General features: G+C 28.2%; 1 protein-coding gene across 1 annotated transcript; it reads left to right on the top strand.

The window, feature by feature from the left end:
• Positions 1-235: 235 nt before the first annotated feature.
• LOC119684007 (neurobeachin-like protein 1) lies at positions 236-17,393 on the top strand. The gene is made up of 15 exons (XM_038097940.1): positions 236-264; positions 875-1,018; positions 1,077-1,349; positions 1,412-1,526; positions 1,583-1,751; positions 1,818-1,942; positions 2,002-2,309; positions 2,739-2,900; positions 2,965-3,083; positions 3,142-3,493; positions 3,558-3,730; positions 3,805-4,094; positions 4,165-4,279; positions 16,484-16,661; positions 16,791-17,393. Exons 1-15 carry the CDS (start codon positions 236-238, stop codon positions 16,954-16,956), a joined length of 2,718 nt encoding a protein of 905 aa, XP_037953868.1. The 3' UTR covers positions 16,957-17,393.

Genomic DNA, 17,393 nt, shown 5'->3' on the forward strand with positions numbered 1-17,393 from the left:
TAAATGTGGTATATGAATATTATACTATATGCCTTCTAAAAAATATACTGATTCGATAGCCTTAACAGTCGACTGTTGTACCTTTGGTCACCTTGGACAGCTTTCACTGATTGCTATTCACTGAGCTGACTGCCATTTTATACCAATGAAAAAATTCGTTTTATTTTGGCCAACTGTGAGCAAATACGGCACCCATTTCAAAAGAAATATTCTAATGAATAAATGTCAGTTTTAAATGAATTCCACAAATTCTGATGATGTTTGGTGTGTCAGTTTTCTCTTACAACTTAACTTCTATGACATATTATGCACAGGATTAGCCTATGTATTAGGTCAGTCTTCCAACTACTAATTATTCCCTCTCTTTGTAGTTATTGTATGTTTAATAACACATTATTGAGAGAATATAAAATCCCATTTTGTCACCATAACATTTTTTAACATATTTCATAGTTTATCGAATCTTTAAATTCTAACATGAAACATGGGTAGAACTCATAATAAATCAAAGTTGTTCTCGCAAGGTAAATAAAGCGTTTATGGTTTAAAGCGTTTTTATCATAATAGTTTTCCGAGTAATGCTATTTATTGTCTTTATGGTCCAGGATTGTATTAATATGTTCCAGGATTCATAATAGATGAAAATACGAAGGCTATAGGTGGAAGTTATGCCGCCTCATCCATAGCCATGAAGATTTAATGCCTTTTAACTGTCATTTTATTTTTATTTTTTAAGTAATAAATAATAAAACTTTATTATTATTATAGTCAGTCTAACATTTCCGACTATAATAAGAATATAATATTTATATCATATATTATAATTATGTCTGTATCATCTATATCTATACTAAATATTTCTTCTATCTTTTAGTGAAGTGGCGGAAGAATTCTGGTCATTATCAAATCATGAAAATGGTGCACGCATGCGTTTAAAATTAGAGCCACAACTTTATCCCAATAGACATGAGAATGCTGCCAGCTTACGTGATAATGCTGTTAATGCTTACGATACAAAGTAAGTTTCCAGTTTAAAAATATCCGATTCGTATCTAACGAGTTTCTTTAATTTGCAGAGAAATCTCTGAATTTGATTCTACAATCAAAAATGCTGTAGTGCGAGATTTTCTAGCAGATGATGAAAATTCACAGCTTGAAGAGGAGCTACGCTTATCTATTGAAGCGCAATCTCAACAAGATGCAACACTTGAGAAATCTGTTATCTCGCAGGATTGCGAACTTATAACGCTGATGACAAAAGTAAAAGGCAAGCTCGAGGTTAATCAAACATTGTTCATATTTGTTGATTTAAGCCCACCCGCAGAAACAGGTTCAAAACACGATTTTCGGTATGAATCCTTCAATTATTTATTTCATATTTATTAAAGTTTTCAATATTACTTTATAACAGATTTGCTATAAGTAAAATACGTGAAATACATTTACGAAAATACAATTTAAGACGTAGTGCATTGGAAATATTTTTAGTAGATCAAACGAGCTACTTCTTGAATTTTACAACAAAAGTAACAAATAAAAATGATTAATTTTAAAATAAATTAAAAGATATACTCATTTATAGACACGAAACAAAGTATTTACTAAAATACTAAGCTTACAGCCACCAAATATATTATATGGTTCTGGACGTTCACCTATAGAACTGCTGAGGGCTTCAGGACTTACACAGAAGTGGGTAAATCGTGAAATATCCAATTTTGAATACCTTATGTACCTTAACACTATTGCAGGTAAACTATTTAATCATTTAATAATTTTTTAGTTAAAAAATAATATTTTCTTTCATCACCAAATAGGTCGTACCTACAATGATCTCAGTCAATATCCTGTATTTCCATGGATATTGTCTGATTACACCAGCGATATACTTGACTTAACAGATCCAAAATCTTTTCGAGATTTATCAAAACCTATTGGTGTGGTGAGTTTGCATCCAATTTCTTATAAATACATAATAAATTTTACGCTCTTTTTTTTCAGGTGAACCCAAAAAATGAAGTTGAGGTGCGTAATAAATATGATTTATTCGAAGACCCATCTGGTGCAATACCTCAATTTCATTATGGCACACATTATTCGAACTCAGGTGGTGTATTGCATTACTTGCTACGTATTGAGCCATTTACCTCATTGCACATAGATTTGCAAAGTGGCAGATTTGACGTAGCTGATAGGCAATTTCATTCTATACCTCAAACGTGGAAGCTGCTCATGGACAATCCTAATGATGTTAAAGAATTAATACCCGAATTTTTCTATTTTCCAGAATTTTTAAAAAATTTGAACAAGTAATTTTTATATCTTACAGTATGGCATAAATACAGGAGCTTTCCTTAATCCAAAAAAAAATAAATAAAATAAAACCTCGAGTATGTTTTAAATATTATATTAAGCAGAATAGACGTGTTAAAGAAAACTCTAGTCAGGAAAACCTTTTGTCTGACTTTAACTTTAAAACTCTAAAACGATTTATCCACAGTTTAATATCATTTTTCATATGTCGATACCTATTATCTTTGAATTAATTTTTATTCAAGAATTTACCTTCTATTTTTCTATAAGCAAATTTTTTTTCGACAAGAACAGCATAAATTCCGTAGTCCTTACGAGTACTAATTAATAGAATTTTATATTTTTGGATTAAGAAATCAGCTCCCGCATTAATGTTTCGTTACTATATTTAAAATGTTTTATAATTTATTTATTTCAATTTGAAGACTTGATTTGGGATACCTTCAAATTACCAAAGAAAAAGTTGATGATGTTATACTGCCACCTTGGGCTACAACGCCAGAAGAATTTATAGCAATACATCGTAGAGCTTTAGAATCCGAATATGTTAGTCAAAATCTACATCACTGGATTGACCTAATTTTTGGGTGAGTTTAATTTGTTTAAGAGAAGACCGATCATATAAACTACGATTCATATTTTTAATTAAAGGTATAAACAAAAAGGTCCTAAAGCTGTCGAGGCACTTAATGTTTTTTATTATTGCTCATATGAGGGAGCAGTTGATTTGGATAAAATTACGAATCCCGTAGAACGAGAAGCAGTGGAAGGTAATGAAAATATTATTTTTAAAAAATCGCATATAAAACAAAGTTTTTTTTATTTAAGGAATGATTAATAACTTTGGACAAGTTCCATCGCAGCTTTTACGTGAACCTCATCCACGCCGCTTAACACAAGATGAAACTGTTTTAAAATTATTACGTGCCGAATTAAAACGACCCGATCTAACCCAGTTCCTCGATAAGGTTGTGCAATATTATTGTGAACTCTCAACGCCAAAAGATCCATGTGTCTTCCTTAGCATGCCTCGTAGCCCGCCACGCTCATTTTTACAATTAAGTCCTGATGTTCTTGTTAGTATATCAAAATCATGCATACTTGGTTGTAATTCTTGGATGTCTTATGATAGAGATAGAGGTTTTCTACTTGAAATTGATGCAACAACAGCAAATTTAAAGTAAGTTTTATATATTCAATTGTACAAAATAAATTTTACATGAAAGAAAATTTCAAATTTTAAGAAATCGCAAACGAATTTTTGGTCCTTTGCATCCTTCGCAAACTCCGCACTCACAAATGTTTGCTGTCAGTACAGATGGCAAACTACTTTATGTGGGTGGTATTTGGGATAATTCGTTACGTGTTTATAATTTACATAAAGGTAAAGCTGTTGCTTCTGTTACACGTCACTTAGGTAAGTTGTTTGTAGTATTTTACTTTATGTCGTTTTAACAGGGTACATTTTTTAATTCATTTTACATTTAACAGATATTATAACATGCTTAGCATTGGATAATTGTGGTTCATACTTAGTCACTGGTTCAAGAGATTGCACTTGCATTATTTGGAGCATACAAACTCAACAATTTGGTACCAGCCAAACAAGCAACATTCCAGTGCACGCATTAACTGGCCAAGCTCATCTACAAGCGGTTACACAATTAAACACACAAAATAATTTTTCACCAAAACCCTTGACAACTTTATATGGTCATGATGATGCCATTTCCAGTGTAGCCATTTACACCGAATTAGACTTGGTTGTTTCTGGTTCTTTGGTAAGTAATTTATTATAAAGAATTATATTTTTTATTATTTGTTTATATATTTTCTTTGCTTGATTTTTAGGATGGCACTGTAAATGTATATAGCATACAAGATGGACAGTTTATACGCACATTAAAACCTTTAGGTTGTACCGAATTTTGTGTTCAAATCTCATATGTAACGCTTTCATATCATGGTAAGTAAAGCGATTTATTACTTCAACTATCATTATTGAAAGACTTATATGACTTTTTCATTATTTTTTAAAAATAAATATTTATTATTAGCAAAAAGTGAACTTAAAACAGTTTAGAAGATTTATTAATTTCCTAAATTTTTATAAGATTATTAACACTATATAAAAAATACGATGTAAACGCATTTAAGCAAAAATAAAAACTAACCTTCTTCCAGACTTAAAAGACAATTATTAGGAATTATAATGCGTTATATACTAATTTTTTAATTGTTTACTTATTCGTTTTTAAACTTGCCTATGTGTAAGGTCAACGGCATTGCTTTATAAAACGAGATACGATTCCCCTAAAATTATGCAACGGAATTGTTCGTTTCTTTTAACAGTTTTAAAGTTACTATAAAATATATTTGAGGGTTTCGTTGCCAGTTGTAAGTTGCTATTCAAAGTAGTGTATTAAACATGCTTTTTAATTTTAAACGAAAAGTGGTGTTCACACCAACACATTCGTTTCATCATAAAATAAATAATATGAATATGTTATGCAAAAATGGAAAAAATGGAAAGGGTTGCCAATTTAGTGAATTTCTCATTAGAAAAAAAAATTGGTGCACAGTTATTTAGGGAAAAACATGTTGAATTTAAAAAAAATATTCATGGCCATTAATAAATTTTATTTTTAGACAAAATCAAAATTATGGTTGCTTTCAATGCAAATTAAAAAATTGAGAGTGAGAGAAAAAAACAAATGTCGGCTTAAATTCGATCACGAGGCCTGGCTATCTGTACCTTGTCACTCAGTCAAAGTCGTTTTGTATGTATATATGTATTGTTTTCTTTAAAATTTGAGCATAACTGAAAAGTACAAAAGTAATAGTAAAAATAGGAAATTAACAAACTGATGTGACACTGCTGCCTACAGCCTAAGTAAAAAATTGCAATAACAGATTTATTTTGGTCAGTATTTAGTTATTTGTGGCATCTCATATGTCGTAAGTCGATTTATTCTGCAGGCGACTTAATAGATAATAACCAATTATATTTCATTGTGAATATCATTTTAAATTTGATTGTGTCTTATAAGAAATTATGGACATTTTCTTTAATTGTTTAGAAAGTTTAGCGTCAAGTAAAATAAAAACTATATCAAACTGAAATTCAAACAAATGTACTATTTTGTAAATTGTGAATAAGTTCTTTATGGATTCAAAATATCGACATAATATTTCTCTAAACTTATTATCATAAGCTGTATACACTTAATTCTGTACAAACATTAAACGAATGTGCATATAGCCACCAAATTAGGTATGACTTTTATTAAGAAAAATTCAGTATAACATCAAAGTGCAGCACCAATGTTATTAAAACATTGTATTCCATTGTCGGCAATATGTTGATATATGGGATTTCTTTGTCACGTTATTAACTACTATAAATCGCCATAATGCAGATAAGCATTGTTCGAACAAAAAATTGTTCAAACAGGATCAGTGATACCATTCGAATGTGTTTTCATTTGTAAACTTACTTTGTACTATAAGTATAAAAATAATGGAATAGTTTAACTAACATATCACTACTTAACCTAACTTGCTTACCAATAGGTTAGTTTAAGTTGGGTTACGTTCCTAATCTAACTAACCTAATCTACTGGTATATTATCAATAAGAAAACATAATCCGAATTGCATTAACAACTTGCTTCAAATGAAAGAAAATAAATACTCATTGAAGAAATGTCTTGACTGAATATCTCATTTTTTTTTTGCTCTATCCAAAGCAACAGCTAGAAAATCATTTTAATTATTTTAAAACAAAGTGTAAAATTTAATTTAAATTAATAATGCAACTATTTTACGAAACTTAAATATAATGATCAATATAATGACCAATGAACTTCTTTATTAGATTTTTGTATACTTCATGCAAATACGGACACTATTTGGAATATCTTATCTTATTTAAATATTATATGTCTATAAATTTTTTTTAATTTTTTTTTTTTAATTCGTCCCTCAAACGATTGTTACTCAAATATAAATTTATTAAGTCTTATCAGTGGAAAATTGTAATGAGTATGAAATTTCAACACAAGTGACAAAAGAATTTCAATTTGGTTTCACGTGATTGAGGTCTCGTGTTATATATACAATACGTATATTTGTATATATATTTGTTGCAGATACTGTATATATGTTAAACCGTATAATAGACGATCATTGTTCGAAAGCCTACTTAAAGTTCAAAGCAGTTTCTATATGCTGAGGCCATTTGTGCGTGTCTTCAACACTTACTAACTACGCTGTTGAAATGCACAGAATCCACTATCTTATCAGTTGCAATAGTCACTTTATGTGTTCTACATGCTGTTCAGAATTTTATGTATTTATACAAATATATATATATACATTAAAACATATGCACATATAATAAATCTAGCAATCGCCTGATTTTAAGCTCTTTGATTTTGCTATGGACTTTATGGCATTATTGATACGTTAATGTTATATGTATACACAATTACTCTAAAAAGAAAAAAATGTTTAGTACAACGTTCTTGCAAGTCTTATCTGTTCATTAATAAAAATAAATAAAAAAAAAGCTTTGTAATTATGCACATTCATGAGAAGTAAAAAAAAAACTGATATGATATTCTACCATTTACGACATTTTCTACGGTTCATTAGAATGACGCATTATTAAATAAATCATTGAAGATAAGTGAAATAACTTTTGATTTTTATTAAAAAAAATTTTTGGAACCAAATTGTAAAACGTTTTTCTTACTAAAATTTATTGTCGCAGTCATTTAAATGAGTCGCATTGCTTATTATATTAAATAATTTAAAGCATTCTGCTTGGCCTATTAATTATTGCCAAAGACAAGCCCTCGTGACTTAGACCATAAGAACTAACACAAACATAACGAATTCTCAAGAAATTTAAAATTTAATAAAAATATTTTGCCAATTTTTATACGTGTCATCTATTTCAAACAAAATATATATAATAGATAATTAATGTCAAATTAAAATGTTCAAAGCAGCGCCCTGCCTGTCTTCTTCCTTGTAAAAATTTTGGGCGCCAAATACGCACCTCCAACACCACACACTATAAAGAACGTTACGATTTGTGTGCTATGAATGAATGAATATTCTTTATTTTGATTTTAATTCATTTGATTTTTTTATATAAACATCTTTATAACCGTGTGATATTCACTAAAAATGCGTGTAAACAAGCTCGAGATATTTTCTTCAATCATTTATGCAAATAAATTAATTGACACCTCTAAATTAAAGATCATCACGTGTTCTTTACTCATTCGCCGCAGAGTCAAGTCAAAGATTTCGGAAAATGCGTAGTGCTGCAAGACCATTTCGCTATGAAAAGATTACAAGAATCGAAATATTTTTTACGCTAATAGAAGACAATCAAATTGTTATTTCCGTCCTCTTCAAAAAGCCTCTTCAATAGTGAAATCATTCAGAATGGCCTTAGGTTTTTGAACTTTCGTTATTTTATGAAATAATTGTTATTCTCAAATGCGTACGTCTTTCTAAAAACTACTAAAAATAGTAGTTCTAAGAATAGTATATCAATTCATTATTATTTGATTAAAAAAAATCATAACTTCTAGTTGAAATTTCCTAAATTAAAATGGTTTGCTGTCCTATCTTAATTGTCACGCCAACTATCTATTTTTTTCCATGAAATCAAGAACTTTTTTTTTGTGAAATCACCTGCTTCCGGTGAGTAAGCCATTAAGAAAAATTTATTTAAAATTTAAAATTGTCATCATTATAATAATTTTTTAATATCACATTTTAAAAATAATTTTATTACATATAGTATGTGTATTATATATAGAAATATAGGTGGAAGAACTCTCAAATGTTCCCATTTATAAATATGAAATGATTCGTTTTTATTTACTGAGGCATGGTGGTATTAATCACACTTCTTTGTACAGAATATTTATCAAAGGTAAAATATGTACAACAATTAATATATATACAATATATTATTCTCGTCTATATTAATTTTTTTTTAGAATTTTCTTAAGCTTTATCTTAAAATAAATGTGTATGTAAATTTAAAAAAAAAAATTGACGTCAGCTATCTTATAGTGTAATATATAAGTGTACTATATAAGTGTAGTGTAGTGTATATATGACGTAATTCTGATTTCTCTGGAACACTCATTTAACAACGGTTTTTTTTAAATACCACCATTTTGAGCAAGTTTTCCCATTGTGCCAGTGTGTCTCAGCCCAAAACATACTGCAGATGAGAAAAATATTTAATATGTTACCACAAGGTCACAAGGCAAAATTTTAATAATGTCAACTAGTTATTAAAAAAACCTGCACTACGCCATACCTATGTAATTATTGCTTACTTTTCGAAATATGGACTTTAAAGTCGAAGATTTTTACAGAAGATATATCAACCAGATGTTATCAATATAAAAATTTAATGTACTACTTTGCACTAAGTAATCTATTTCTAATTAGTAAAAATGTAAAAACTATAAAAACTATAACTATAAACTTTGCCTTCTCGAGATTTTAGCTGTATTGGCGTAGAAAAAAAGTTGCTAAATATAACTGACTGTACTTAAATCCATTATCAAATTGAGGTCCCTGTGAAATTTAAGTTGAAATACTCATTGTATTAATGAGTCTTATGCACATATGTATTAACATGCAGTATTATATCGAACTATATCTTAAAGACGATTCATTCAAATAGCTTTGATCGTGTAACAGTTTTTAGTCCTTTAAAAATCCTTTACTTGAATGCTTAATATACAAAAAAGTACCCGGATTTTGTAAATAAAACACACAAATTTAAATTTTATTCCAAATTTATTTTATCTCCTTCAAAATATGCTCCTTCCAAAGCGATACACATATGCCAACGCTTAACCCAATCTTCCATACACTTTTCATAAGCCCGTGCAGGTATGGCTTTTAGTTCCTTCGGCGAATTCTCTTTTACCGATTCAATCGACTCAAAACGCTTACCACGAAGGGGCAATTTGAGTTTCGAGTTTCGGAAAAAATCGCACGGATCCAGATCTGGTACATATGGTGCCTGAGCAATGACAGTGGTGCCGTGTTTGGTCAAAAACCGCGTACAACAAGAATTTTCCATAGTAAAAATCGCTAAAAGCACTTGAGGTAGTCTCACATTGCTGCTGTAAACAAACTAATTGACAGATGCTGCTCAAAATTTGTACCATATGTCAAGAAAGGGTGTACTAACATAACAAAAAAATTTTTAAAAAAGGTCTATTACTTAAGAAGTAGTTAACAAACAACAAAATCCGGATATTTTTTGAGCAGAAGGTATATGTATTATCAGTATAATCATTACTTAATATAATTTGATTTTCTATAATATAATTCCTCGAATCTTAAAAATATAATATTAAAATAAATTCTCTGAATTCAGAATGCATTGGTTGACCGAGACTGCTATTTGTGTTAAACATATAGAACTACGTAAAATATTATTAAAAAGGAATCAAACAAAAGGACTATAATGAGCGTATGCTTGCAGCTAAATGCGAGTAATAGAAAAAATAATTTAGCAAAAGTAAGTGTGTTAAAAACACTTACTACGTTCTTGTATAGTTCTTAATAGTTATGAAGAACATAAACCATTAAGAACATAATAAAGAATATATTATTGCCACAACAGAGTTATCATGATAATATAAATATTTACACCAGAAAGTTGGTCGATTCTGAATATTATATTTATTATAACCAACTTATAACCTAATGTTCTCAGGATTTTTGATTTTTTAAGCTTTCAAACTGGTTATGTTATTCATCATAATCATCAGTTACTGTATCTTCCATTGGGTCATGGCCCTATTGTCCTGACCCTATAAGATTAGGGCTATAACCTAATGCCATAAGTTATGGTATTACCGATAGTTTATTACTTTCCCGCTTAGTTTTATCATTCCTACTAAAAGAAGTATAATAAATATATGTTAATTATTTTCAATAATAAATTATTTTCAATAAATTCTTTAATTTTAAAATATATACATAAATTTTATTTATTAATCATTTTACAAATCATCATATATTTTTATTAAAATTATATCTTTTAAAAGTTAAATTCGGAGGATATACTTTCTTTAATTTAATGTTAATTATTTAATGTATATAGTATGCAGTGATTTCACTTTATCTTCTTTCTATAATTTATTTTAAGTTAATAAATTAATTAATTGATTTCAAATTGGGTTAATTAATGACGTAAATCAAAATTATATTACATTTTATTGCGAGCTTAATACGAACAAATTTTGTTACTAGAGGTTATCAATTTCAAGACAAATGAGATTTCTTTGTAGCCTTAAATTTATAGCAACCGAATGATAACTGGAAATCGGCTGTATGATTCGGTTTGTGCAGATTCGAACTGGGAAAGCTATTGGATTTGAGTTTTGCGCTGTATATTAACATGAAAAGCAAAAATTCATCAAAAATTTAATTTAAATTCATAATTGGCATAAGTGTTCACATGATTTGTGAAACGAACAATTCAATGGAAATTTTTAAACCAAAAGACAAAAAGCCTACTATTTTATAAACAAATGAGATAAATAATATCAGTCTGAATATCAGTTAAATTTTAATTTAAACCAATTCAATATTTGTATACTACAAACATCATGATATAGCCAAAGAGGTTCTTAAAGATTTCCCAAAACATCACCCAATTAAAGTACATGAAGTTGATAATGTTTGTAAATATAATATAATGGTTCTTAATATTTTTATACTATTCTATAAATTCATAAAAAAGAACTGATTTAGTACTATATAAAATAATATTATAATATTAACCATAAATATTATATTTTTGGTATTACTCAGTGAACGTCCAACATAACAGTAATGAATGAAACACGACCGTAGTGGATTAATTTCGAAACGCAGTACTATATGCTCCAGTAAACACAATTTTGCTGATCGAAAATGTATTCCGAAATAAAATAAGTAGAACAAAGCTTCTCGAACTGATATAGTAGTGCACCAGCAAAAGATCGAATGTTTATAATGTAATATATTTATCATAATATATTTATATTTTACATAAATAAATTATATTTATGTTATACAAATAAAAGTTTGTTTACTACACTTTTAAATGAAAAAGGAAGAAAGTATACACTTCCTTAAATGATTTACATATAATACAGCCGTATAACGAAGCTCGATAAATAATCGCTCTTTCTTATTCTATGGTGTTATCTTCATATTGTCATATGAACTCTGTAGTCCTTGCTTTAATAAGAAAGAACTAATAACTTATAAGGGGTATTCACGATCATCCAGCTTGCTTAAGTAAATGTACTTTATTGTTGTTGCTTTTTAAAGAGTTGACACTCAAAATTTATTAAATAAGCGTCCGCGACTAGATTTGTTACAACCACTTAAGAGGTGTCAAAAGGTGAACGGTCTAGAAAATATATTTTTTGGTTGTGTTCACTTAATTAATTATTATTAGATTTATTTCGTTTTCTATTAGTAAATTTGGATTCAATCTATATTTGCTCCCGATCTGTCGAATTTTTTTGCCCAATCGAACATTTTTAGAATAATCTTATATATCTATAGTAGTATTAGTAGACATTTATATTTTTTTTCTAATGCATGTATCGAATCAATTCACCGTTTGTCTGTCAAATAATATAAAATACCTGTTTATTTCAGGGTAATCTTGCTACTGTGACAAAATATCTAGAGTGTTATAAATTTATCTGAAGTGTGTATAACACACTCTCCAGATTTAAGAATCAAAAATGAAAATTGCACTAAAAGAACATTAAAAGAGCATCTCGATTAAAAAAATTTGCCTTTGATTTACTAATCGAAAACGCCATTATTTTCAATATTAGAGTATAATGCCATTATTGAAAATAATTTTTAAAATGAATCAATAAATGGATTTACGTGTACAAAGGTTGTTTTATGACTCAGTAGAATATAATTGTAAAAAGTACATAATTTATATTTGACCGTCACTCCTGAAATATTTATGAATTATATTTAGGATTTCCCCAAAGTTAAAAATTCTTTGAAAAATTTTAGTGCTACTAAGGTTTTTCGTATTCACTCTATTTGAATTAATACCAGATTTCCGCTTTAGATTTGACTGATGAAATATGCTTTAGAAATGAATTCATCCGCTAAATATTTCCAATGTTTGTTGTATAGTTGATCAATCAATGTTCGCTCTTAACGTTACTAATTTGACATTCCAAAGCTGATTGTGTGCTTTATTTTTATCAATAAATAAATACAAAAAATGTTAAATAATATTTAAAAAAAAAAATTAAGAAATTAATTGAATTCCCTTTAAAAATTACGCATTAAAAATTGTCTATTTGGCTTAATTGCTGCTGCATATTTCGTGTTCACATTCGAGTTGTTAGAATCCGAATTTGATTTATGGAAGAATTTCTGAATTGGCACAAATTGTCAAATAAATTATTATTTGACAATCAGCTTTATCAGTGCTATCTGAACAAGTGATACTCCGCACAATTTTAACTGCGCAAATTTTTCATTTCTTTACTCATTCCCCACATTGTCACACTTGTTCCACATTCGAAGAACGCATTATCGAAAGTACGGACTCAATATCGCCACTGTGCAGGCCTATCACTTTTCAGTGTGCACAGTCATAGGTTGTCTGCGGTATTTTAGATCTTGTCGTTTTCTATAGCACAACCAAGATAAGTGCTATGCGTGAGTTTAGTGCTTCAACGCCTAGACGAACCTTATCACTTATTCAGTAATTTCAGTATAATTAGGAGCCATTAAAAAACGTATTATAGCTTTTTAAAGAGTTGACACTTAAAATTTAAAGAGCCTTACCCAATCTAAAATATTTTACATCCGTAGTAAATATGAAACTGATAAGTTATCTTTAATTATGTCACATAAATCAAAAAATTTTTTATATGTATATGTGAAATGGAAAATTAATAAGTCTAGTAGAGCAAAACTTAAATTTCATATTCTACGTTTTGGAATTTATAACAAAATAGCTTTCACTGATTTCTGCGCACCCATCATAAATATTCCCGAAATGTGTTCAGTGTGAAATGTGGCAATAAAAGTTTCCATTATACTATATATGAGAACTATAATATTAATTAGAGGCAATACATTTATGTCTTAAGAAATTATGATAAAATAAACGTTTTAAGAAAAAGCGTAAACTGAAAATAACAGCGTAGCTGATTGATCTATATACGTAGAAATGAAATTAGATTGCTTACTAACTTTGAGGAACGCCATTTTTTTATCAATAGTGGAACTATATCTTAAACACTATTTTAATTTTTCGTAATTTGTAAGAACATACTTAAAATTTCATTTTTTGTATCAACTTATTCTTAATTTCCAAACCATTTAATATTGACTCTTAGATTACATTATTCATGTGGCCAAACCTTCAGTTATCTACTAATTGGAACTTCGTTACTATGACAATAAGAGAAAATTATATATAGTGCAACGACTGAATTCCTTGTACGAAAAAAAACTAAAGACAAAAAAACTACTCCCTGAAAAACAGTCAATTATCAGTGAGCTGACTTAATTAAAAGTGAGTTTATCAACCTTGAAGGAAATCTTTAATTGCATGAATATCAATCAATCAAAAACTTCGATTGACTAAGAAAGATATAGTAGAAGGTTTTTTTGACAGAAGACATTTAAGCCATGCCTTTAGTGCAATTGTTAGTAATAGTTTAATATGTAAATGTACTATTACTAAAATAATAGAAGCTTTAGCAATTACATTAAGCAAAGCAATAACTTATGATGTTATAAGTTGTGATAAGAAATGGGTGCAGTATCTATTATGAATAAACTAAAAACACATTTTAATACAACATTATCAGTAACATTTAAAGTATTTTAAAAAAAAAATAAAACGATTTTATGCTACTCTTGTTTACTATCGACATAGCTTTGATGTACTACTATGAATTTGGATTAAAAACTAGAGACTAACAAGTAAGGTGGATTCAATTATTCGATTTCGAAATGTCGAATTCATAGTTAGAAATTATCAAGGACAGTGTTAGCTTCAGTCTTCGAAATGCGGGATTCATAGCTAGGAATTGTGTACTACGGTACTCACCTCAGCCTTTTGAAATACTAAGAAGGTAGATCAACTCAGATATTGAACACTAACAAAAGAGTTAATAGTGTGGAAGGATTAAAAAATGTTTTACTCGAATTAAATAGAATTGTGTTAAATATGTTAATACCTGTATTTTATTCGATGCTATTCATGAAGGTTTTTCAAGTTATATGGCAATTTATTATTAAACCAACCGTAAGGCATAGCTAAAAAACAATGATGATAAAAAAAAATTCTTCTATTATTTTAAATAGAAGAAAAGAAAACGCGAACTTATCTAACAATAAAAATTTATTTCGTCGCTTTTAAATTAGGCTCATCAAAGCGCTTAATCCAGTCCTCCATTCAGTTTTTATAATCTATTAATTACTTGTACCCTTTAACTTCTTCCGCAAATGTTTTTCATAGTTGAAATCGACTCACCTTCAGGAATAAAAAATGTCGCGTAAGGTCAGTGAGAACGAAGATTAGTAGATCACATTCATTCCCTTGATTTTCTAAAAATGCACGTTAGATACTTTTCATACAAAAAAACAAATTTCATAATTTATTTTCAATCTTTAGGATATTTCATATTTATCTTTTTCGCGACTGTTATAATAGTAGTAATAATATTGTAATAATATTCTTATGAGCTGTTGCCTTGACATGTCCATAAGGTTGTTATTATAAAATTATTTCATTTCATTTAAATATATTGAATATATGTATTTATCCTTTTCCAATATTCTATATAATTTTTACGAAACATGTTTGTGGCATGCACTTAAGGTTGTGAGTATGAAATTAATTAAAGTTAATTAAACACCACGATCTAATGACCCATTCACACTTTGAATGGGTTTACACAAGGTGTAAATCGAAATGGGATTCTCTAAATATATCAGATGTTTGCTTTAAAAATTGTATACGTCAAAAAATAATTCCTGGCTTCAAAAATTAAATATTTGACTGATTATTAGATTTAGCAAATGAGTCTAATATTAATGAAAATCTAATACTGAAATATTTAATTATCTACAAAGTATAGTAACATAAATATTTTCAAAATTGTTTTACATACAATACTTCTGTTTTTTTTTTTTCGTTTTTGTTTATACCATTGATATGTTTTCTGAAATCATATATTATCTGTAAACCCGCCTTAACACCCAATATCTACAATTTATTGATCTGCCGGTTTTATAAAAATTTATATGAGCTAATAATTTCTTAAATTGCATATTTCATTCTAATGTGAATGTACTTTGACACATATTAAAATTTTTTAATCTGTAATCTTTAAAATTATAATATATAAAATGTTATTATAATAATAATTATTATTAACCACTGAAGTAAAATGTAATTGAGATTTTTTAAATGCTGATAGCGAACACCTTGATTTGTTATTACGTCAAAAAGTCTAACGCAACCTATCAAAAGTATATTTATATTGTAAATATTCAGGCATAGATTTATATATTCATATACTATACTATTATATAGTATACAAAACTGGTAGGAAATTCAGTATCAGTATCCGTTATCAGTATCCCTTTTTTTTCTCCTTTTAAATCTGATTGAACTCATTGTCTGTGGTAATCATATATACATAGTATAATTTATTCAAATATTAATTCCATGTATATATATATAAATTTTTATTTGTATATAATATATGCATAAAATTCATATTCGTGTGTTCAAATTAGCAATAATCACTTGCGAACTTGACCTATGATTGTATAAAATAAGTAAAAAAAAAATTGCATTAATTACATTTTCGACTGATGCCGACTTGACCGATAACAAAGAAACGTGGTATCAGTTGGATTACTCGTTAATAAATTATTAATCAGGCAATTTCTTTGATTAATTTATATAATTTATTATATATTATTCGTTATAGACAAGGACCAAGGTACACATGCACCTTGTGTACATATTTAATTAATTATGCAATTATTTAATTTTTTAATATATTAATATAATAATGTTTAATTAAAATTGTATTAACTTCTATTTTAAGGTCACATTGTCTTCAGTGCTCTCGATGATACTTCTCACTCCGTTCATGCGTATAATATAAATGGCACAAGTCTTGGTTCCAAATATGTATCTGGTAGAGTTACAGGCTTGGCAACAGCATCCGATTATATTGTTGTTGCTGATGATGCAGGCGATATAACAGTCAGTCGTTTGAACGGGTAAGTGCAGTAAAAATTTTTATTTTTATTATTTCAAATTTTTTCTTTTATAACATTTTTAATTTTTTTTTTTCGTATTAATTTTAAATTGTTTTAATTCGTTTAAAAATTTTGTTTATTTTCTTCCAGTCTTAAGCCTGTTTTTGACATTCCACTACACATTCCAATACAAACTGTTGTGGTAACACCTGGTAATACACATATATTAGCTCCGCTACGTGATGGCCGTCTAGCAGTGATAGCAGTTCAAGTTCCCATTGGAAACATTAAAAAGCATTCCGTAATCAATGTTTAATAAGACTAGAAAGATTAAGAATCGTCTTTATAGAACTGAAAGTTATATGAAAAAAAAACTTACAAAGTTCAGAATAAATAAATGCTAAAATTGCAATTGCTTAAAGGATAAATTTTAGCAAAATGCTTTTTACTTAAGATGTAACTCCACATTTTATCTTGCATCCTTACTGACACATAGTGTATACATAACATCACAACAAATAAATTGAGAAAATATCAACAAATATGAAACCTTAATAAAGCCAATGATTTATAATCAAAAAGAGGGGAAACACAGAAAATTAAAACTGCAACAGTAATGGTGAAGCAAGGAACGTGAAAGTATTTAAATTCAATTAAAGTCCTTAGAAGCTCACAAAAGGATGTTAATTCGATGTTACTTTTTATACATATTTATATTTTCTTTTACTGTTTTGTTTATTATATATTTCCGCA

Source organism: Teleopsis dalmanni, chromosome 1, assembly GCF_002237135.1.
Source record: "Teleopsis dalmanni isolate 2A chromosome 1, ASM223713v2, whole genome shotgun sequence".
Taxonomy (NCBI): Eukaryota; Metazoa; Arthropoda; class Insecta; order Diptera; family Diopsidae; genus Teleopsis; species Teleopsis dalmanni.